The sequence below is a fragment of the Elephas maximus genome, chromosome 8 (assembly GCF_024166365.1).
Source record: "Elephas maximus indicus isolate mEleMax1 chromosome 8, mEleMax1 primary haplotype, whole genome shotgun sequence".
Taxonomy (NCBI): Eukaryota; Metazoa; Chordata; class Mammalia; order Proboscidea; family Elephantidae; genus Elephas; species Elephas maximus.
The window spans coordinates 121,113,038-121,134,853 of record NC_064826.1 but is presented as its reverse complement, the minus strand read 5'-3'; the positions used below and the strand labels follow the sequence as shown (position 1 = coordinate 121,134,853).

General features: G+C 49.1%; 2 protein-coding genes across 2 annotated transcripts in view; one reads left to right on the top strand and one right to left on the bottom strand.

Moving 5' to 3' along the window:
* Window positions 1–780, bottom strand: part of GCK (glucokinase) — a 126,313-nt gene extending 125,533 nt beyond the window's left edge. Inside the window, exon 1 of the mRNA XM_049894228.1 lies at window positions 161–780. Coding sequence (XP_049750185.1) covers window positions 161–205 — 45 coding nt within the window. The 5' untranslated portion in view covers window positions 206–780. The remainder of the gene's footprint in view (window positions 1–160) is intronic.
* Window positions 781–9,877: 9,097 nt separating this feature from the next.
* Window positions 9,878–20,278, top strand: YKT6 (YKT6 v-SNARE homolog). The gene is made up of 7 exons (XM_049893581.1): window positions 9,878–10,127; window positions 12,051–12,133; window positions 13,913–14,013; window positions 15,150–15,254; window positions 15,566–15,631; window positions 16,682–16,783; window positions 18,101–20,278. Exons 1-7 carry the CDS (start codon window positions 10,024–10,026, stop codon window positions 18,134–18,136), a joined length of 597 nt encoding a protein of 198 aa, XP_049749538.1. The 5' UTR covers window positions 9,878–10,023; the 3' UTR covers window positions 18,137–20,278.
* The last annotated feature ends 1,538 nt before the right edge of the window (window positions 20,279–21,816 follow it).

The window sequence follows — 21,816 nt, the reverse complement described above, 5'->3', positions numbered from 1 at the left end:
CAAGCAGTGCCCCACAGAGTGCTCCCTAGTTCCATCTTTCCTAAAAGGCCTGTGGATAAAATCAGATTCTGAGGTGCAGACCCTTGTCAGTGCTAAACAAACCATCAAACCTCGGGGTGACATAAATGCTTCCAGAAAACCTCAGGAAGTGGTGAGCTACCTTCTCCTTCTTGGCGTTCTCCATTCTGGCTCTGTGATCCAGCATTTGTACAGCAGCCAGCCCTGGTGAGCTGGGACCCCGCGCTTCCCAACAGGTCTCCAGAGTAGAAATATCCCAAGGCTTCTTCCTGGGTATTGGGGAGAAGATGGTCCACGTTCTGGCTGGTTCCCAGTTTGAGGTTCAATCACAGTTTCCTCCTTTTCATTGTTTCCCTGGAAGATGCCGAGCTTTCTCCTCTGGGACAGCAGCCCAGCCCATCTCCACCAAAGCCTGCTCAGACCCGTGTCCTCCTGGCACGGCCGGGGATACCTGGAGTAGAGTTCTCAGGGCGAGTCAGCGTTCCCTCCAGGCTGTGTGAAGCTGTACGTGCTTGGTGTCCTCTGAAGAGACTCAGCAGAATGATCCTCTTCCCTTCTGTGGCGTGGGAACAGCTTTCAAGTAATTAGGCTGCTGGTTACTGCATTCCTCTTACACACCAACCTGACTCCCCTTGAAACAGCCACTGGCTCAACACTTCCAGGTGTAGAAATGGGAATTCTCCTGCCGGGCCTGCTGGGCTCTGGAAAAGGTGTGTGGTTACTCCAGGGACTAGGAGTGGGCCTCCGCATTCACACCTGCGGGCCTCAGCAGTGCTTACCGTCCTGTCATTAGAGCTGCCATGCAGAAAACTGAGTCTATGGCAGGAGGCCTCCACTCCTGTCACCATGGCAACCACTCAAGCACATTGTCACCACAGCAACCACCAGCCTGCAACCACTTTGCCACCTGTTCAGTTGGTGTCACAGGGTTTTCCAAAACTATATCCCAAGAGCAAAGATCAACGTAAGCTGGGGTGCTTGACAAAGCAGATTGGGCCTTTCTAGAGGAAACAGTTGGAGTTGCCAAGTGTGCTCAGGACCATGAGGTTCTGTCTCCAGCCTACCATCTTGAAACCTGACTCCGAAACCTTGACCCTAGCCAACACAGGCCCAGCTGAGGTCAATACTGCCAGATAAAGATCCTACAGAGGCTGGGTCCTCCTCTTGTGACCCTGAGGTGAAGGCTCTGCACCAGCCCCCAGCCCAGGGTGATGCTGTTTGCCTGTGCCTATATGTACCTTCTCACACCTCTGAGTGCAAATGTAGCAGGACAGAGTGGCCTTGGTGGGGTATGAAGATGGTGTGCGTGGAGCTGGGAAGCTGCAGTTCTGCAGGTGACTGATGTCAGCCAAGGGAACTCATTTAACCTGTCAGAAACAAGATGTGGGAGCCAAAGCTGATCTTAGAAGGTGTTTCTGGCTCACAACTCTTTGAAATCTGGTGTGTGACAGCACTTCTTGATTATACCGGCCACATTTCAAGTGCTCTGTGTGGCTGATGGCAACCACACTGGACAGCGTAGGCCTAGATTGAAGAGGGACTAGGCCTGGGCCAACAGAGAGACACCTCCAGATGGATGGATGGCAATATTTTCTCAACAACTCCCTACTAACAGTAATTTTGGTGTTCCCATTTTCCACTATTATTGACAAGGCTGTGGTGGAGATCTTATTTCACCTTAGTAACCAAAAACCAAACCCGATGGCCTCAAGTTAATTCCAACTCATAGCGACCCTATAAGACAGTGTAGAGCTGCCCCATAGAGTTTCCAAGGAGCGCCTGGTGGATTCGAACTGCTCAGCTTTTGGTTGGCAGCCATAGCACTTAACCACTACACCACCAGGGTTTCCTTTACCTTAGTAAGCGTATGTAAATGTTTCTTCTGGATGGCTCCTAAAGGTTGAATCACTAGTTCAAATACTTACGTTTTGGTAGATAGGACTACACTGCCTCCTGAAATGGCTTCACCAATTTATTAATACTTCCACTAACAGTAGTTTGGGTACATACTGGTCAACCCTTAAGATTATAAATATTTGTAATTTTTTGCTGATCTTTCATCTCCTTGTGGTTTGAGTCACAAAATGCTGGACAACTTTTCATGTTTGTTTGGTTATTTACATTTCCTCTTCTAAGGCTAATTTGTTTCTATTCTTCAACTATTTTGTTATTGAATTATCTTTTACTTATCGATTTGTAGAATCTTTTTATATGCCATCTGGAATATCTATTAATTGTTTATTAAATATGCTACAATGTTTCCCCCAGCCTCCTTTGTTTAAACTTAGCCTGGTCTTAGTCTGGCTTGGTCTGGAAGCTCACCTGAAACCTGTTCGCCACGGGTGACCCTGCTGGCATTTGAACACCGGTGGCATAGCTTCCAGCATCACAGCAACACACAAGCCCCCATAGTACAACAAACTGAGACACATGAAGGGTGCCTTCCAACCTGAGGGGCTCATCTTCCAGCACTACATCAGACAATGTTCCACTGCCATTCATAAGGTTTTCACTGGCTAATTCTTTTCAGAAGTAGACTGCCGGGCCTTTCTTCCTCTGAAACTTGCTCTTGAACGTCGAGTAGCTAAAGCGAAAAAAAGAAATGATGAAGTAAAGGAGCTAAAAAGAAGATTTCAAAGGCCAGCTAGAGAAGACAACATAAAGTATTATAATGACGTGTGCAAAGGCCTTGAGGTAGAAAACCAAAAAGGAAGAACACGCTCAGTATTTCTCAAGCTGAAAGAACTGAAGAAAAAATTCAAGCCTCGAGTTGCAATACTGAAGGGTTCTACAGGGAAAATATTAAATGACACAGGAAGCATCAAAAGAAGATGGAAGGAATAAACAGAGTTACTGTACCAAAGGAGGTAGTGTTTGATCACGAACTGATGGTACTGAAGGATGACGTCCAAGCTGCACTGAAGGCACTGGAGAAAAACAAGGCTCCAGGAATTGACAGAATACTAATTGAGATATTTCAACAAACGGATGTGGTGCTAGAAGTGCTCACTCACCTATGCCAAGAAACTTAGAAGACAGCTACTTTGCTAACCAACTGGAAGAGATCCATATTTATGCCTATTCCCAAGAAAGGTGATCCAACCCAATGCAGAAATTATCGAACAATATCATTAACATCACACATGAGTAAAATTTTGTTAAAGATCATTCCAAAATGGCTGCAGCAGTATATTGACAGGGAACTGCCAGAAATTCAAGCTGGATTTAGAAGTGGACGTGGAATGAGGAATACCATTGCTGATGTACATAGGGTCACTACGAGTTGGAGCCCACTTGACAGCACCTAACGACGACAACATTGCTAAACTTACAACTTGATTGAAAGTGTCTGACATACAGAAATATTTACTTTTTATGACTTTAAACCTTTTCTTTCTTGTTTTGGGCTTCATGCTTTGTTAAGAAAAGCATTTTCCACCCCAAAATTATAAAACTGTTCTCCAAAATTTCCTTCCAATATTTAAAAAAGAATTATATTTAGCACTTTAGTCCTTTTAGAATTTATTTCTGTGTATGTTAAAGGTAGGAGTCTAATAAAGCTATTTGTTGACTGGGCTATCCTTTCCCCACTGACGTGTTAATTGGACCCACAATTTGTATTCCACTGTTTTACTTCTCTGTTGTAGGTAACAGCTCTGCTCTGGTCACCTCGCAGGTGTCCACATAGGCCACTCAGGCAAAATTTGAAACCACATCTAATCTGGGTTTTGACAGAACTTTGTGATCCTCCTGGAACACGAGAAAATGGGCGGCTCCTGAGGAGCTACCTCAAGGCCTCTCCCACCCCCTCTTCTCCTCCCCTGACGGACTGTCATGACATACCTCCTTATGGCCTCCATGTTCTGTGGAGATACGGACATCCTGCCCCAGCCCCTCAGGGTAGAGCTGCAGACTATAAAACCACTCAGCTATAGTACAGAATTGGCTCCTCAGCAAAGGGGTATCCCACAACGTGTTTTGCAGTCATCCAACCCTTTTTGTTTTGCTGTTTTCCTTTTTGGCATGTGGGACAAGTACCCGTGGATCTGACACCTTTGGGTACTCTTCCTTTTGTTATCTATGTACGTAAGAAACAGTCTGAATATAGAAGTGGCTGGTTATATCTTTGCCAGCCGAATTGGTCCAGTTGTGGCCTTGGCTTTGCCTTGCTTTGTATTCTTAATATCCAGCTGTATATTCCTGTGTCAACACCAGGACACAGGTTTCTGATACGTAGGATCTGATGTTTTAGTGTATTTGATACCTGGTGGAGGGCAGTGGTGGTTCAGTGGTAGAATTCTCCCCTTCCATTCAGGAGACCCAAACCGCTCTGGCTAATTCACCTCATGAGCAGCTACCACCCATCTGTCAGTGGAAGCTTGCCTGTTGCTATGATGCTGAACAGGTTTCAGTGGCGCTTACAGACTAAGACAGATTAGGAAGAAAGGCTTGGTGATGTGCTTCCAAAACTCAGCCAGCGAAAACCCTAGGGATCCCAATGGTCTGATCTGCAGCTCATCGTGGGGATGGCATAGGTCTGGGCAGCGGTTTTGTTCCATGATGGATAGGGTTGCCATGAGTTCGGGGCTGACCCCACAGCAGCTAACAACAAAAACAGTATCTGGTGGGGCAGTTTTCTTCACCATGTATCTTTTCTCTTTCATATAAATTTTAGAATCTCTTCATTCCATTTCACAAGATAATGCTGTTGATATTTTCCTTGGAAATGCACTGAATTTATGAATATCTGGATTCATTTTAGAGAACTGACATCTTTATAATATCAAATCTTCTCATCCAGAAATATGGTATGTTACCCCATTTACTTATGTCTTCTTTTTATGTCCTTCAGGCAAGTTTTATTATTTTCTCATATAGATCTTGTGCATTTCCTGCTTATTTCTAAGGAAACGCAATGTATTTATTAGTAAGAGCAATTACCGTCATAACTAATATCGATTGAAGCATTTACGATTCACAGAGCACTTTTGCATTCACCCTTTCGATCGATCAGAACAGTCTTCGTATAGCAGGCAGGGGTAGTATTATTATCCCTACTTCCCAGATAAGGTCACTGAGGCTTGAGAGGGCATTTCTACCCAACACGGTCTACTTTAAACGATGAGGGGTTTTGCTGGGGATCTCAGAAGTGGTAGGATCTAAGTCTTTTCTCTGTGCCATTCAATTTCCCCAAAGGAAACGCCTCCATCCCTCCCCGGGCTGGGGCAGAGAGGGGTACATTCCCGAGGGAAGAAACTGCGGAGCCCGGTGGAGGAGACAGCTGGAGCCTCTAGGGCTCCGCCCGCTTCTTCGGCCCTTCCTAGACGCGAGCTTCCACCTCCCGTCCGCTCAGTCATTCAGTTGTTTATCTGCCTCGCCCCTTTCCGCTTGTTACTGTCCTCCTCCTACTCTTGTCTCTGTGCCGTTCAAGTGAAGGGAATTTGAGAGGGAGTTAATATAAACACACGTATTTTATCTTCCGTGTTTAACCATTGCTTTCTCTGTATTTACACCGCTTGGAAGTCAAGAACTTCTGAAACCTGCGCAAATCACACTGCTCAGAGAGAAACGTCTGTCCTCGAAAGGAAGGGGTCACGCGATTCCTGGACGCTACTCTGATTGGATGACTTGTCCAGGAACAAGTGCTCGTCAGGGTGATGGCCTGCGTTGATTGGCTGAGTCCGCGCAATGTGCCCGGCAGTAAACTCGTTGCTATGGCAATAGGGGATGAGCTTGTGCTGACTGGCTGGGGCCTCTCTGAGGCACCAAGGCATACTGCTTCCATTGCAGCAGGACCTGTCCCAAGAATATGTTCCGCTCAGCCCCTCTCCAGGAAACCCTAAGTGGCGTACTGGTTAAGTGCTAGGGCCCCTAACCAAAAGGTCGGCAGATGGAATCTACTAGGCGCTCCTTGGAAACTCTGTGGAGCAGTTCTACAATGTCCGCTGGGGTCTCTCTGAGTCGGAATCGACTCAACAGCAATGGGCTTGGGCTTGGCCCCTCTCCAGCGGGTCAGCCCGCCTCTGCCTGCTTGTCTGCTGCATCTTTGCCGCTCTGCAAGACTCCGTTCTTTGCGCCACAGCGACCCCACAGCTATGGTAGTAGCACCGCCAGGGCAAGCCACCGGCCCTGATGACCATGTCCCAATTCCACATATCCCTGCACCGGCCCAGCGTGGGTTACGCGTGCAGCCCCAGCCCTGAGCTGGGAAGGGGGCTCTTCCTACAGAGCTGACTGCTGGGGAAGCCCCTGCAGGGGAGGTAGCTCTCAGAAAAAGGGGGTGCCTGCCTCACATACCTGCCTCTTGTCTTCCTAATTTGTGACTCCTTCCTGATCACTGCACCTGGTGAACCTTGTTGGGATCCTTGTCCCTGTCCCTCCCTTGCGCTGAAATCCCCGTTGTTCCCTCACAGTCTGGAGCAGAGCTCAAAACCTTGGATGGCCAGAGCCACGGCTTGCTGCACTTGTGGCATGGGGGACCCAGTGGGTCCTGGAGGGAATATGGCAGTGAGCAGTGTTCCTGGATCTGTGGATTTATTTATGGACCCAGTTGATTGCATCAAGTCTGAGCTCCTCAGCTTGGTGAACTGGTCAGGGCACGGGGGCCTGACAACATGCTGAGGCTCACATTTAGAGTGAAGACAGTCCTGCTACCCTGGCCTTGGCTGACTGAACTAGTGGGTGAGCCTTCCAGGGGTATGCCCTAGTTTGGCTTCTACCCAGCTCCTAGGTTCTGATATGCAGCCAGGGCTGGGACATTCTGTGAGCTGGACAAAGGCGGGTGGGTGCTTGCTGGGCCCAGTAGGAGTGAACTTAAAACACGGCCTGGGCAGGGGGCACGTTGGTCCATTTCTGCCTGCAGACAAGCCTTTCTTCCAGGACCCAGCACATACAGGGGAAGCCTGGGCTCCAGAGAGCTGCACCCACCCACTCCTGTGGATCCTTGTATTGGAATATAAGCACCCCTCCCCCACAACCTTCTTCTTTGTAATTTCAGACTTACAGAACAGTTGCACAATGTAAAAATGGAGTGGCATCAGAGATCCTCTAGCTTCAGGCGGTAGAGAGAGAATCATGATGTCATGATGTTTAGTACTGAGGAGTGGAGTTTTAATTCTCACGGAATCTAGATTTCTGAATCCATGGAGGCTGAGGTGACCCACCCAAGCTATCACCCTAAGATGATCTTTGAACCTTGAGACTTGAGAATACTGGTCTCCTAAAAGTCACCTGTAAGTCAAATAATCATCCAGATTAATGAGTAAAGAACGTTTTGGCATAGGCCTTGTGCTTTTTTAAAAGAATTATCTATGTGCAGTTTCAACAGGAACTACAAAGATCAGACTAGGAGCTATATTTTAGGGTAAATCAGTAATTATTTTAATTGTTCCTCAAGACAATACTGTATGGAACCCTTCATGACCACAAATTGTTTTATCAGTTCTACTCTGGCCCAATTTTCCATGGCAATGCCGACCAAATGGGGTATAAAAAATCTTTGGGAACTCAAGAAATAGTTTAAACAGAGAAGAAAATATTCTTTGATGGTTATGAGACAGGTGGGGGGGTGGGAGAGGGGTATCCACTAATTAGATAGTAGATAAGAACTAATTTAGGTGACAGGAAAGACAACACACAATACAGGCGAGGTCAGCACAACTGGACTAAACCAAAAGCAAAGAAGTTTCCTGAATAAACTGAATGCTTTGAAGGCTGGCGTAGCAGGGGCGGGGGTTTGGGGACCATGGTTTCAGGGGACATCTAAGTCAATTGGCATGATAAACTCTATTAAGAAAACATTCTGCATCCCACTTTGAAGAGTGGCGTCTGGGGTCTTAAACGCTAGCAAGCAGCCATCTAAGATGCATCAATTGGTTTCAAACCACCTGAACCAAAGGCGAATGAAGAATACCAAGGACACAAGGTAATTACGAGCCCAAGAGACAGAAAGGGCCACATAAACCAGAGACTACATCAGCCTGAGACCAGAACTAGAGGGTGCCTGGCTACAACTGATGACTGCCGTGACAGGGAACACAACAGAGAACCCCTGAGGGAGCAGGAGAACAGTGGGATGCACACCCTAAATTCTCATAAAAAGACCAGATTTAATGGTCTGAGACTATAAGGACTCCGGTGGTCATGGCCCCCAGACCTTCTGTTGGCCCAGGATAGAAGCCATTCCCAAAGCCAACTCTTCAGACAGGGATTGGACTGGACAATGGGATGGAGAGGGATGCTGGTGAAGAATGAGCTTCTTGGATCAGGTGGACACTTGAGACTATGTTGGCATCTCCTGCCTGGAGGGGAGATGAGAGGGTAGAGGGGGTTAGAAGCTGGCATAAGGGATATGAAAAGAGAGAGTGGAGGGAGGGAGAGGGCTGTCTCATTAAGGGGAGAGTAACTGGGAGTATGTAGCAAGGTGTATATAAGTTTTTGTGTGAGAGACTGACTTGATTTGTAAACTTTCACTTAAAGCACAATAAAAAGTTTATATTTGGAAGTTCTTTCTTCTTTGGAACATTTTTGACTCCCTAGTCAAAATGTTACCCTGATCTGCAATTTGTACATTAGATAAACTTCAATCAGGCTCTGTTATTGCCTTAATATGATTTTTGTTTTAACAGCACCAAAGTGGAGGAGTTGTGGAAAAGCCTTTCCACCCTCTGCACTTGGAGATACCCAGGGAAGAGCATTGGTGAGGGAGGTGCTGAGTGAAAAGGCAAGTGGTAAGGGACCTTCCTTCAGCCACAGAAATATTTAAACCACTGTTCCCAGGGGACATTCAGCAATGTCTGCGGACATTTTTAGTTCCCACAACTGGGGAATGGGAGCTGCTGACATCTAGTGGTTACAAGGCCTGAGATGCTGCCTACAGGGCACGGGATGCATCCACAACAGAGAAGGATCCGACCAAAATGTCTATGGTGTCAGGGGAGAAACCCTGAGTTAGAGTAATTAGTCATGCTATTGATTTCCCAAATATAATATCCATTTCTCATCATTTCAGATCTGACTGCCTGATTCCCTGTGGCATAATGATTGTGTAACCATACTGCTACGCTTTCAAAGACCAACGTTCTTTTACGTGTGTGTGTTTTGCCGGTTTCTTTCTGATGTCATTTAATAAGCAAGAAATGGGCAAGATGTGGTATCCTCAGGGAACTATGCCACATCCGCCCCCTTTCATCTACAAAGCATTATTTCACCACCTCAAGTAGAAGGCAGGTATTTTCCAGGTGAGTGTGCATCAAGCTGCTCCTTGAGGTATGGAACTGAATTTTCTGCCCTTTTCCGAAGCGAGGTCTGCTATTCTGTGAGGTCGGCAGACTGCCTCCGAAATCACTGCTGTGTCGGACTATCGCGTTTCCCAGATGTGGACAGGCCCCAGCTGCGCTCGCCCGTGAGGGCCATGCTGAGGGATTCGCTCTCACGCCAGGCAGGTGGAAGGCGTCTGAAATTGAAGGCATGTCTTCACATCCCTGGAGGATCCCCTAGAACACAAAAGTCGGCCCGGCATTCAAAAGGGGATTTGATTTCGAAAAAACTTCCCAGGAAGGCAGGTCGCCCACAAATCAAAGCCCCCAAGTTTTTGCTCTGCCCTATAAAGCTGGCAGTGTCTTCTCATTCCTCAGACAACAGCTCCGAGGCCTAAGTGGACGGAGCCGGCAACGCGCCCACCGTACTCCCACCAAACTGCCTCAGCAGGACCCGACGGACGCTCGGTGGCTGGGCCATACCAACGCGCACGCGCAGCGCCCCGCCCCGCCCCGCCCCGCTTGCGTGTTTCCGGCCGCTTATTTCTGCATCCGGGACGCGAGAAAAAAATCTTTCGTTAGGCTTCGAGCGGCTGCCGCAGTACCGGAACCGGAAGTGAACCCCGAGCCCGGAGGAGGAAACCGGCGTCCGCCCCGTCAGCAGCCCCTGGGAAGCCGGGGTGGCGGCCGAGCTGCTCCCTGCGAGCGGGTCCCGTGGCCGGCCGGGCGGCCCGGGGGCGCCGGCGCCATGAAACTGTACAGCCTCAGTGTCCTGTACAAAGGCGAGCCCAAGGCGGTGCTGCTGAAAGCCGCGTACGACGTGTCCTCCTTCAGCTTCTTTCAGAGGTCCAGGTGAGCGGACCCTGTCGTGCAGGCCCAGGTCAATGCAAACCTGGGGCGGGGGAGGCCCGGCGTCGCGGGGGAGGCCTCCCGCATTGGATTCCAGCGTGGCCAGTTCCTCGGTCTCCGAAGGAATCACCCTTTTTTCGCTCGTAAAAGGCTTATTTCGTTCTAGAGCACTGTCTCGTACTCAGTGTTTTTCAAATTTTTGTTGTATAAAAATTTTAAAGGGACTTTGAAACAGTGCAGATTCCCAGATGTTCTAAACTGGTAAGTTTAGATCCCTACAGGGTCAGAATCTGTTACTACCTTGTATCAAAATCTGGTGGAACTTGTCGTTTGGGTTCAGTTTTCATTATGGGAATGCTTTACCAGTGGCTTGCTGGCAGGATCTAAAAACACCTTCTGTTGCTTTTTGTTGAAACTTTCTTGTCCTTTTGGCCTACCGTCTTCTTGATACTTTTGTTTCTTTGCCATGGTGCCTATCCTCTGCCTTACGTTCTTGTATTTTTCTGATGAAACTTCTGGTGCCAGCTTGGCTACCTCTGATTCGTTTTTTTTACACTGCCCCTTAATACTAATGATTCTCAGAGATTCAGTTGTAGGAATTTTCTTCCCTGGCATGGGTTACCCACAGCAGCTTCACTTGATTAACAGAGCTACAACATTAAAGGGACATCTCTCTTAGCATCTCTTAAAACAACATGTGTTCCACCTGAGCTCATCATTTTCCTTGTAAGCTCTCCTCACTTCCAGCCTTCCCGCCCCATGATTTCCATGGCCCAAGCTTAAAAACTTGGGATGCTTTTCCAACCTTTCCGGCCCTCATATGCAGGCTCTTGTAATTACTGCAACCCTTCCTTTGTCTGATCACGGTCGTACTCTTTAACTCTGTCCCCTTTTAGTTTTACTGCGAAGGCTTCTTTATTTGGGGACTTCTTTTCTAAGGGATTACTTTGATCGTATCATTTTCTGAGAATAATGGTAGCAAGTAATACTGTGTGCAAGGCATTGGGCTAAGTGGATTACATTCAGTCCTCACAACAAATCCTGATTTAATATATGAGGCACAGTGCAGTGAGTAACTTGCCCAAAGTTACCCACCTAGTGAGCGGTAGAGCTGGGAACCCAACCTGGGCAGTCTGTGCCAGAATCAGGGTTCTTCACGGTCCTGCAGAGCCTTGGTGCAGTCTCACGGAGTTTACAAACCTGTTGATGGTCTGCTGTGGACTCCCAGTTGAGACCTTTGTTTCCCAGTCAGAGGTATCTTTTGACCTCTGTTTCTCTGGCTGGACCCTCACTTGTGACTGCTCCGTTGCACATGGATCTCCCTGTTGGGCACATGCTGACTTTCTCCTCCTACCGCAGGCCATTTCCCACTTCTTTGTCTTGGTGAAGGCATTTTCCTCTATTCCTTCCAGGGTGCCCCAGGCTCCTCCTATGCAGACTGGGGCCGAGTCATCACTCACTGCAGTTGTGAGTGGCATTGCCAACGTTCTTCCTATTGCTACAGTCATAGCTGGCTGTGCATCTACTTAACAGTTTGTTGCCAATTGTGTTTTTCCAGAGCGATTTTACTTGTCCTGCTTCTTGGCAGTTAGTGGGGAATTAAGAGTAGGAACTGCTTCCTTCTCCACTGGTTTCCCAAGTAATGCTCTGGCCAGAACATTGCATTGACTTTAGCTTGTAGAAAATATCCCAGAAGTCTAGAGGTAGGGTGTTTTGGGGAGCTAGGTAGCAAACAGCTGTGGTTTAAATGGTGATGATTCGTAAATGCGTGCATTCAAGTTCATTTATAGAGCTTTTATTATTTGTTGGGAGGGAAAAGAATGAAACCAAAATCAATGTTTCCTTACTATGTAAGCCCAGAGGTCACTTTCCATTGTGTTACTGACAAGGTGACAGCAAGAAGGTAATATGTGCTCTGTTTCCTAGTGTTCAGGAGTTCATGACCTTTACAAGTCAGCTGATTGTGGAGCGCTCAGCAAAAGGCAGCAGAGCGTCTGTCAAAGAACAAGGTAAGGAGCAGCCACCTTCTGAGTACTCAGCTGGCTCGGGCTGCCACACTGCAGGCCGCACACAGCCCTCAGCACAATCTGTCATCTCATGAGGGAGAGGGGTACTTCCTGAGAGAACCAGGGCCCCCTCCTCATCTAGCTTGTCCTCTGTCCCCTCCTCCTTCTGCTGCCTGTGCATAGTTCTGTGCCCACTGTGGAAGTCTGGGGGTTCTGGAGTGAAATTGTCCTCAAAGCTTGGATTCACTTAAGGTGAGGGTCTGACTTTCTTGGATCAGTAAACACCCTTCATGTTGTAGTCTTCCTTTTCTCTTTAGAGTTGCAGACCTCTCAGAATAGCATTTCCAGATAGAGTTTTTGAGGTAACACTGCATGCCAGGCTCCTTAGATTTTTTTGATTATGAATCCGAAAACGTAATTATTTTTTCTCTTCATAATTCAGGTTTCATGGAGGTTTTTTGGTGCTTATTTTAGAGGCGTGTGTTACACACACAGATGAGGAAAGGTGTATGTACTTCATCAGACAGAAAGACCATCTCACACATGGTTGCACTGGCCTCGGGTCACTGTGATGTGAAGTCATTGTATTGATAATATGAACGTCAGTTATAAGGCAAGGCAGTACTGAAAATGCATTTGCTTTGAGGGATTCCTGTATTGTTTACATCACGGAAGTGAAACTGAATCGTGAACATTTAAATATTCTCTCAGTTCTCCCTCAGGTTGTGTCTGCCTTTCCCAATTTCTCATTTCCCAGACACTGACCTCAGCTTCCCAGTTTCTAGGGAGTATATTTGTCCGACCCCCATGTTTGGATCTTACTGGGAATGTAAACAAGATCTGGAGGATATTGGTGATGATCTCCTAGTCTCCCCTCCCCCTCTTTGTCCTGTTTTCATCTCCACCCTTTTCTGATTTAAGATTCAGAATCACTTCCTTTCTTCTTTTATTAGCTCGTTGTTCAGCAGTGGAACCTTGAATCAGATTTTTAAGGACACGAAGGTTCTTAGTAGTAAGTTATAAACCTTGTTTAGAGATACGGTTAATTGAATTCTTTCAAAGTAAAGAAAATTAACAATTTTATGGACTGTGAGTATTTTGCAGAAGTCCTTGTACAGACTGCACTTTTTAATCACGTGATGACTTCAGTACAGTAACACTTGAGACCTTGACCAGCAGTAGCTAATACGGGCTTTATCTGTTTGTCTTTGGAGCAGGGTGAGCAGGGTTGCTATAGTATGGAAGCCTGAGGCTGTGAAAGGTGACTTCCTTTTCTGCCACTCTGGGAGGGTTTTTTAAGAAAGTGGAAGCTTCTTGTTTTGTCGAGGTTCACTTAGAGTTTGAGTGCAGCACAAAAGAGGGCCTTTGAGGGCTGCAGTCCCCTCAGGCATTCAGGCCTGACTTCAAGGATATGACTTGGAAATCCACTCAGGTGTATTGCAGTAGGTGTGTTTTCTGCACAGCTGGGAGCTCCTTTAGACCCAGGCTTTGTGCATGCAGGCCTCTCGGCATTTACTAGTCCTAAACCAGCACGGGGCCAGGGTGACAGTAGTGCTCCAGCATGCAGTGCTCAGAGTGTTCCTGTGCCATGCTGTGGAGCCTTTCCTACCTCGTCCCAAAACTATATCCCCAGACCTTCCTGAACTCTTGAATGTCACAGTGGCTGCATTCAGTCTGAAACGTGGGAGCCAGGGTTGTCATGCTTTGACTGATTTTTTTGTGGTATAAAAAAATCCAGAACCCTTGTGTCATCCGCTTTGTGTCTGATCTCTTGCTGTTTAGAGTATCTGTGCCACGTCTATGTCCGAAACGACAACCTAGCAGGTGTGGTCATTGCCGACAGCGAATATCCTTCCCGGGTGGCCTTTACCTTGCTAGAGAAGGTGAGTTTATGTCCAGCTGGGTTGGACATGGACAAGCCCAGTGGGCATTATTAGTGGGCTGTAGTGTCAGGGTGACCGTGGTGCGTGAGTCACAAGGAGTGAAATACACGCATGTATACTGTAGGCTTTGTGTTTCAGATCAACACGTTATCAGCTTTTCTCCCTGCCCTAAACCACACAACAACTGACATCCCTTTCCCAGTTCCCTCCCTGGTGCTAATTTCTGCTCCTCAAACCACCAGTGTCCAGACAAGGATCCCTAGAGCCACCTCTGATACTCCCCTCTGCCCTCTCTCCTCTGCCTGCCACTGAGTCACACAGCGTCTCTTCCTTTGCAGTGGAACCCCCGGGTTCACCTTCCTGTACCCATGTCTCCCTCCTTAGCTGACACTCTCGTCATCTCATACCTGGTCCCGCCTCCTGACTTATCTGCCTCCACTCAGGGTCCTGTTGCCCACACCTTCCCAGTCATAGTTCAAGACCCCCACTGGCCCTCAGTGCCTTCTAGATACCACACCAGGCTCCACAGTCTGCCCTGGGGCACCTGCCCTCTGCCTCCCTGAGTGCCCTCTGTCTGTCCCCCTGGAGGCTAACTTCCTCCATGGTGCCCTCACGATTACCATATCTCTCTTCCCCGATGTCACTCACCACCACAGAGCTTGGCACTAAACACTTGTTTTTTGTGTAGTGCTGATCAGACTGCTTGAAGACAGAGACCTTGTCTTGTTTCCTGCATGAATTCCAGTGGCTGCTTAAATTTTGAAGGACCTAATTCCCATTTTGAAAAATTACTTTGGAAAACTAGTGTCCATTTTTTCTTGGGAATTTATAACCTGATAAACAGAAGTTGGAAATGTGTAATTTAAAATTTTAAGTAACTTTATCATCCATGGGGTGAAGTTCATCTTAGCCTGGGCATACTTCTTAATTCTCGGAGTATTTAGCTTATGCTCTAATGATTAAAACTTTTGGAAAGGGGAACGTTAGCCTAGATTTTCCCCCTTGCCATTAGATCTCTTCCCTGGGCTCTGGGAGGCCTGGGCACCTCTTTTGGGGTGAGGCTCTGGATTCCAGCCTGTGCTACAGTGTGGATGGGCACAGGGTGGGCTTACTGGTGAGGGTCATTTGTCTTACAGGTACTAGATGAGTTCTCCAAGCAAGTTGACAGGATAGACTGGCCACAGGGATCCCCTGCTACAGTCCACTACGCAGCCCTGGATGACCATCTTAGTAAATACCAGGTGGGCTTTAAAGGAACGTTGTGTGGAGGAGAGTGTGTGCCCCTGAAACGTCAGCTGCCTTGAGAGTTCTGGCTCTGGTGACTTCCCTACAGCCTCAGTCACGGGTGTTGTCTCTTGAACTTCTGTTTGAAGAATGCAGAGGCATTGCGTTTAGAGCTGGGACCCCGTAGTTCAGGGCGGGCTCTGTCTCTACTGTGTGTTTGAATAGGTGTGGTCTTTAATGGCACAGTGTCCTGCTCCCTCTGTTGGGAGATATCTTTCCAGGGTGGCCGGTTCTGTCCTGACTTGTCTTATTTTTGGCTCCTTCCTAGAACCCGCGAGAAGCTGACCCCATGACCAAAGTGCAGGCTGAACTAGATGAAACCAAAATCATTCTGGTAAGCAAGAAGGGTGTAGACCACATTTGAAAACTGAGGGTGTAAGGGACTTGCCACAGGTCAAGCATGCAGAGTTGAGATTTGTTTTATTAGTAACGAAAGCACTTTCCTGAAACTATCATTGCCCATCTCTCCCATGCTCCAGAGCCCTCAAACCCAGACCCACTCAGGCAGCCCAGGCCTGGCTCCTCCTCCCCGTTGCCCGTCTTGGTTAATGGCGCCCACCTTATGTCTGGACCAGGCTGCAAACATTTCATTCTGACTACTGGTGCCTTCATTAGGTTGGTTCACAAACTTGGATGCCGACAGAGACCAGGCGCATGGAGGCCAACCAGAGTGTGTGCACTGATAGGGGGCAGCCGTGCTTCTGTTGGCACAGGCCCAGAGTTGCCAGGTATGCCAGTGTTAGGAGGAAAGCTGGACCCAGCATTTTGACCTGAAATCTCCTGATGAGTAGCTGCTGCTTCTGTTTTTGTTGTTGTTTTTAGCTCTGCACTACATTTGGCAAATGGGCAGCTGTTCACTTTTCAGCTTGGTCTTAGGCCCTTGTGGTCTTTGCCTGAACTCTCATCATGGCCCTCTAACTGCTCCCTTTGTTTCTAGCCCCGCCTACCTCTAGTCTGGCCCTCAGACAGCAGCAGTTAACTTCTCATTCGTTTGCTTTAAATCCTTCAGTGTGTTTGGGTTGATGAAAAACTGGCAATAGATGATTACACAAGAGTGTGAAAGTAACATGTTACTGAACGGTATGTTTAACGGTTAGAACAGCAAGGTCTTTGTTGTATATATTTTACCACAATAAAATTTTTAAAAAAAGCGGTGGGGGGGAAGAAGCTAGTACTGGAAAAAAAATCCTTTGGCAGCTTTTGAGTAAGCTCCACTGTAAGGTCTGGGTCCTTTATCCTCTGGTGTCCTTTCCTGCCAGGCTTTCCTGCAGATGCCCCATACTCAAACCTATCAAGCTATTGGTAGCTGACCACAAGAGGCTAATGTCAGTGTTCGCTTGTTGAACAGAGTAAAGAGTTCTTTTCTCTCTCTTCTTTTGTCCAGCACAACACCATGGAGTCTTTGTTAGAGCGAGGCGAGAAGCTAGATGACTTGGTGTCCAAGTCAGAAGTGCTGGGAACGCAGTCTAAAGCCTTCTATAAAACTGTGAGTGCGGGCCCGGGCTTCTGTTGGGCGTCCCTCTCAGAACAGTGGCAGTGTGCTCGTCTCTGGAGGCACTTTCCATAAGAACAAGTCTCGGGATATTTCATAACGGTGGATTTTGGCCCCCCCGCCCCCGTGCGGTGTCCAGGCCCAGAGTGGTTAGTGCCAGGACCCAGGCAGGCAGAGTGATGGCAGGTGTGCTCAGGTGCTGTTTCCACCTGTTGTCATGTCACCCCTGGTGCTCTTTTCACAACACACACCCTGCCCCAGGAAGGCGAAGCTGGGTCAACTTCTGATTACTGGGGTTAAGCGTAATTCCTTAAGATGCCAGTAATTTGGGTTTTCTGAAAAGGTGCTTGGGCCCCTAGTTAATTCCCCTTTGACAGTAGTATTTTACTGGCAAGGATTATTCACACTGATGATTTCTCTCTCAGGTCGATACTAATATCTTTCTACATTATAGTGACTGTTGACCCGTTGCTTGAACAGTAGTAGGAATGGATTTACTTTATCCATCCACACACATTTGCATTGGAGGGAGGTGGCCAAGCAGGGCTAGGGGTGTATATGTGACCAGGGGACATAAGGAAAGGTGGTGGAAGCAGTTCCCTGTGCACCCAAGTAGGGATCATGTCTGTCTTCACGAAGACCCTCCTGTAGTAAACACAGCTCACAAAGAGCAGGGCAAAGGTGGGCAGGGAATGTTGGTGGAAGACAGGAATGGGGCAGAGTTAGGGGATTCAGCCAGTTCACTTTGCACTATTGTTTCTTAGCTTGTACCTGGTTTCAAACAAACAAACAAAAAACCCATTGCAGTCGAGTCAATCCCGACTCTTGGTGACCCTATAGGACAGAGTAGAACTGCCCCATGGGTTTCCAAGGAACGACTGGTGGATTTGAACTGCTGACCTTTTGGTCAGCAGTAGAGCTCTTAACCACTGCGCCACTAGGGCTCCATACCTGGCCTAACAGCAGGAATCTTACTTGTGGTTTGTATTAATGGGTGCGAGTGAGAAAGATAAGGCTCTAAGATTCGCATTGAAAACTTGCTTACCTTGTTCTTGATGAAGTGAGCTATGGAGGTGTTTTCCTGGAGGTATGTATGGAGGGCAGTATTGTTCTCTTTGCTTCAGTGTCTCCCTCAGTGGTAGGGGACACAGTGCCAGGCTCCAGAGCCCCTGCAGGCAGCCTGTAGCCCTGAGGTCTCCCTTTTCCCTGCAGAACTTACTCTGTTATGTGTAGAGTTGGGGGATAGGAGATGTGCTGGGCCATCCACCCTCCTGAATCCTCCTTTTTCAACTCCTCTTTGTATCTTACAAGGCCCGGAAACAAAACTCATGCTGTGCAATCATGTGATCCAGCCAACAGAGACCCCTGCGCTGGAAATGGCACCATCATTCATAATGAGAACCATAAAGCATCTGGAAAAGAAGAAATTGTCACAGAACAGGATCCAGAGTTGGGGACACCTTTTCATTTTTTATCCTGGGAGTTTCCTAGGAGGAACTGAGGAGGGTAGTAGAAGGAATTGGGGGGGAGGGGGGGATGTTCAAATTCATATGTCAAGTTGTAATTTCTGGAAAGATAATTTGAGGCCCCCAAAGGTATAGTTTTGGGCCAAATGAAACCATAAACTCTCAATGACTCCTGCAGATGCTGAAGGACAGGGTTTTCACACCCCCTCTTGCCCCCAGAAAGAGTTTGATGGGCCCCTAACTTCAACAGAGCACCACAGGAAGGTCAGAACCAGTTCTTTCTTGACCCTTTTGTATATTAATTATATTAATGTTAGAAGAAAGTCACTCCAGCAAGCAGGAAGGTGTTTGCTCATCGTAGTGGGGCCGCGGGGCTGGGCTGGGGCCAAGCTTAAAGATCACATTCTCCTGAGACAGTCTCTCCAGGCCACAGTGGCCAGTCCAGGGCAGCGGGCCAGTGGCAGGGCATGTTCTATCAAGGCACGCGGCTGTGGGATGGTCAGTAGCCAGGCAACTGGTACAGGTGGCTAAGGAGGCAGCTGCTGAGCACCACAGGTTGCTGGTAACAGCTGTTCTGTTCCCGTTTTTGTGAAGATTGGCTTCCTTTGGAGGGCAGGGCCACCCTAATCAACGTTTTCATCCAGTACCACAGAGGTGACTTGGATGAGCAGAAATATTTGTAGGAGCATGTAGGTAGTCGCCATCCCAGCCAGCAGGTTGGGAGTTAGGCCCGGGAAAATGGGATGTTTTTCATTGGTCAGCTGGAAATCATCTTCAGGCCGAATCCAGCCCAGAGTTCTTGGAGCTGCTGGGGGGCGGCAGGCATCTGCTCTGAGTTGTAATATGATTTTACCTTGAACATCCGGATCAAAGCAGTGTGTCCTGCAGTCTCTCAACCAGTTTTCATATGCCTCTCTGGCTGCCTGGCTGTCTCAGCAGGCCCAGGCATCTTCCCATGTGGGAGGTGTCTCCAGCTTTCCTCTGCCCCGCACCTAGCTCAGAAGAAAGACCGTCTGGCTCAGGAGTCCTGGCCAGAGGCAGCTGTTGGGGGTAGAGGTCGAGGAGCGCTCTGGTTCCAGGGGCTCAGGAGCCCGTCTTGTCCTACAGGAGGCCTGCCCAATGCTGGAGACAGGCTAGTGAGAGAAGCCTGTCAACGGGGTGCGTACATCCTGTGCAGGCTGCGGTGCCGTGTCCCAGACTGCCCATTTCACGCTCTGCTGTGCTTACGAGGACACAAGCTCAAATTGCACCTTTGGGATCCTGTCCTCACAAAGTCCCTGCTGGGTTGGTGCCGTCTCACCAAATTTTGGACCAGCATGGTGTCACCCTTGTGAACCCCTCCCTTGAGCTTGTCTCCCTTACCATGCTGGCTCTTGATCACCCAAGAGGTCCCACTCTATCACAAGTGCCAGGCAGCCGGCCTTCACTGCTTGGGCTGGGGTGGGACCTGGACTGTGCCTGACCCTAGCTCCTGACAGCTTATGTGCCATCTGCCCTCGGAGCACTGTACTGGCTAAAGGCCTTCTACCGGCTTGTCTGGTTTCCTACTGCCATGAGGCCCCTCAGCCCAGGGCTAGGCACCTCCACCTCTTTATAGCCCTGGAAGGTGGCATACCCAGCCCTGCCCACTGGAGTCCTGGTGCCTGAATGTGGGTGCTGACCTTGCCTTTGGGTCTTGGTGGGTTTTGTGACATTTCAGTCCTTACCCTGCTCTGCCTCCGCAGGGAGAAAGGAACAGTTCCCTCTCCCACACGGGGGAAACACAAGAGGGGGCGGGATGTGAATCTGTGGGACAAAGGGATGAGATCCGTTACCAGATCTGCTGCCAGCCCTGGGCCAAGTAGAGGGTCCTGTCTGGCAGTGAGGGTGGGGGCTGCTTTTGGAGGGGTTGGCTGTGTGATGGGCTCTGTAGTGCGTCTGGTCTCTTGTATGCTAATCATTTGACCGTGTGTGTAGCTGCTGCCTAACTTTGTTCGGTTTTGGGGGGTTCTTGTCTGGATAAAAATGTCTGTTGAAATTCTAATATGGTCCTGTGGGTTTGCTGAATGGGCTTTTAAAGGGAGGCCCCGTCCAGAGCCTCACTGCCCTGCAAGTGGGCCAGCAGATGGGGGGTGGGGTGTGGAGGCAGGGGAGATGGCTGCCCTGACAGATTGACCTGCTGTCTGGTGGGAACCCTCCTTTGTTTTTGCTGTTAACCAGGTGAGGGAGCCCCAGAGTAGAAAGAAGCTCCTCTTTTGGCTCTGAATCCTGTTTCCTGGTGCAAGCTACAACCAGGACGCCCACCTGGGCCCCTGAGACAGCCAGGGAGAACTGCTGCCTGAGGCCAGACACCCTGGCTCTACTGTGTAGAGCCCACCAGACTCCCTCACAGGCAAGGTGGGCTGGGCCCTGCGGGGTGGCGCAGGAAGGAACAGCCCACCTTGCAGGTCAGACTGCAGTCCAAACCTGGTCTTGCATTTAAGAAAAGGGCTGAGCTGGCTGCCTCATGAATGTGGAGGCAAAGACAAGCCTGACTCCTGTGCCCCTTGTTTGATCAATTAGAGGCCAGGCCCTTGTTTGATTTCAGCTCTGGGCAGGTGGCCCAGGGACCAGCTTGAGCTCCAGGGGCTGAAACCAGAGAAGCCCCTGCCTGGCCTGGACGCAGCCTGGGCTGTACGAGGTACGGCCCATCTTCTGCTCAGAGACTGCCAGGGTCTGTGCAGGGAGCTGTGCCCGGAGGAATTCGAGTTGAAAGGGTGGCTGATGAAACACCTCAAACTGACCCATCCTTCAATGGGAAGCTGGCTGGGTGACACTTGGTCCTGGGTTCTGGCAGAGTGGGACTCCCACCCTCTCTGTAGTCTGTGTAAAGACCCCAGAAAGGTGTGCACAAGGGCTCGCCCCATGCCAGAGCTTGGGATCTCCAACCTGAGGGACAGGACAGGGAAGGTGGCCCCCTGTGGTCCTCCCTGCAACACACCCCTTCTCCCCCTTCAGCGAACCTAGCCTGGAAAGGCTGCCTGGCTGTATCCGATTACAGCTGATAGGCGAGTGGAGCCCTAGATACAGCGCTGTCCCTGGGATGGCCAGACACACCACTGCCTCCACAGGCTGCCCTAGATTCCCTGCCTTACAAACCCTACCACAGGGCCACTGGGGCACTTGAAAGGGGCACTCGCCCCAGGACCCCCATAGGTATGAGGATGTCTGTGACCAAGTGTCTGGAACATTGGAGGTTACTCCTACTCATCACTGTACTGAGCCACTGAGTCATGTGGGACAGGCTGGGGCCAGATGGGGCCTAGGCATTGCTGGACCAAAGGGAGGGGTGGGGCAGCAGGTCTAGGAGTGGTTTTGAAGCCCACGTTCTGTTCTAAGAAAGCAGGGAGGTGTAAGGTGGATGACAGGGCAGGGGCCAGAGCAGCACTAACCCAGCCACCACGGGATGGTCAGGGTGCTTCCGAGCTCTCATGACATAGCCCTCCTGGGGCCATAGAGCACAAGCTCTGCACAGAGCCTAGGCAGGGCATGGGTGTCCACTCCTGATCTGACTGGCCTTTAGGACTACCCTGATATCCTTGT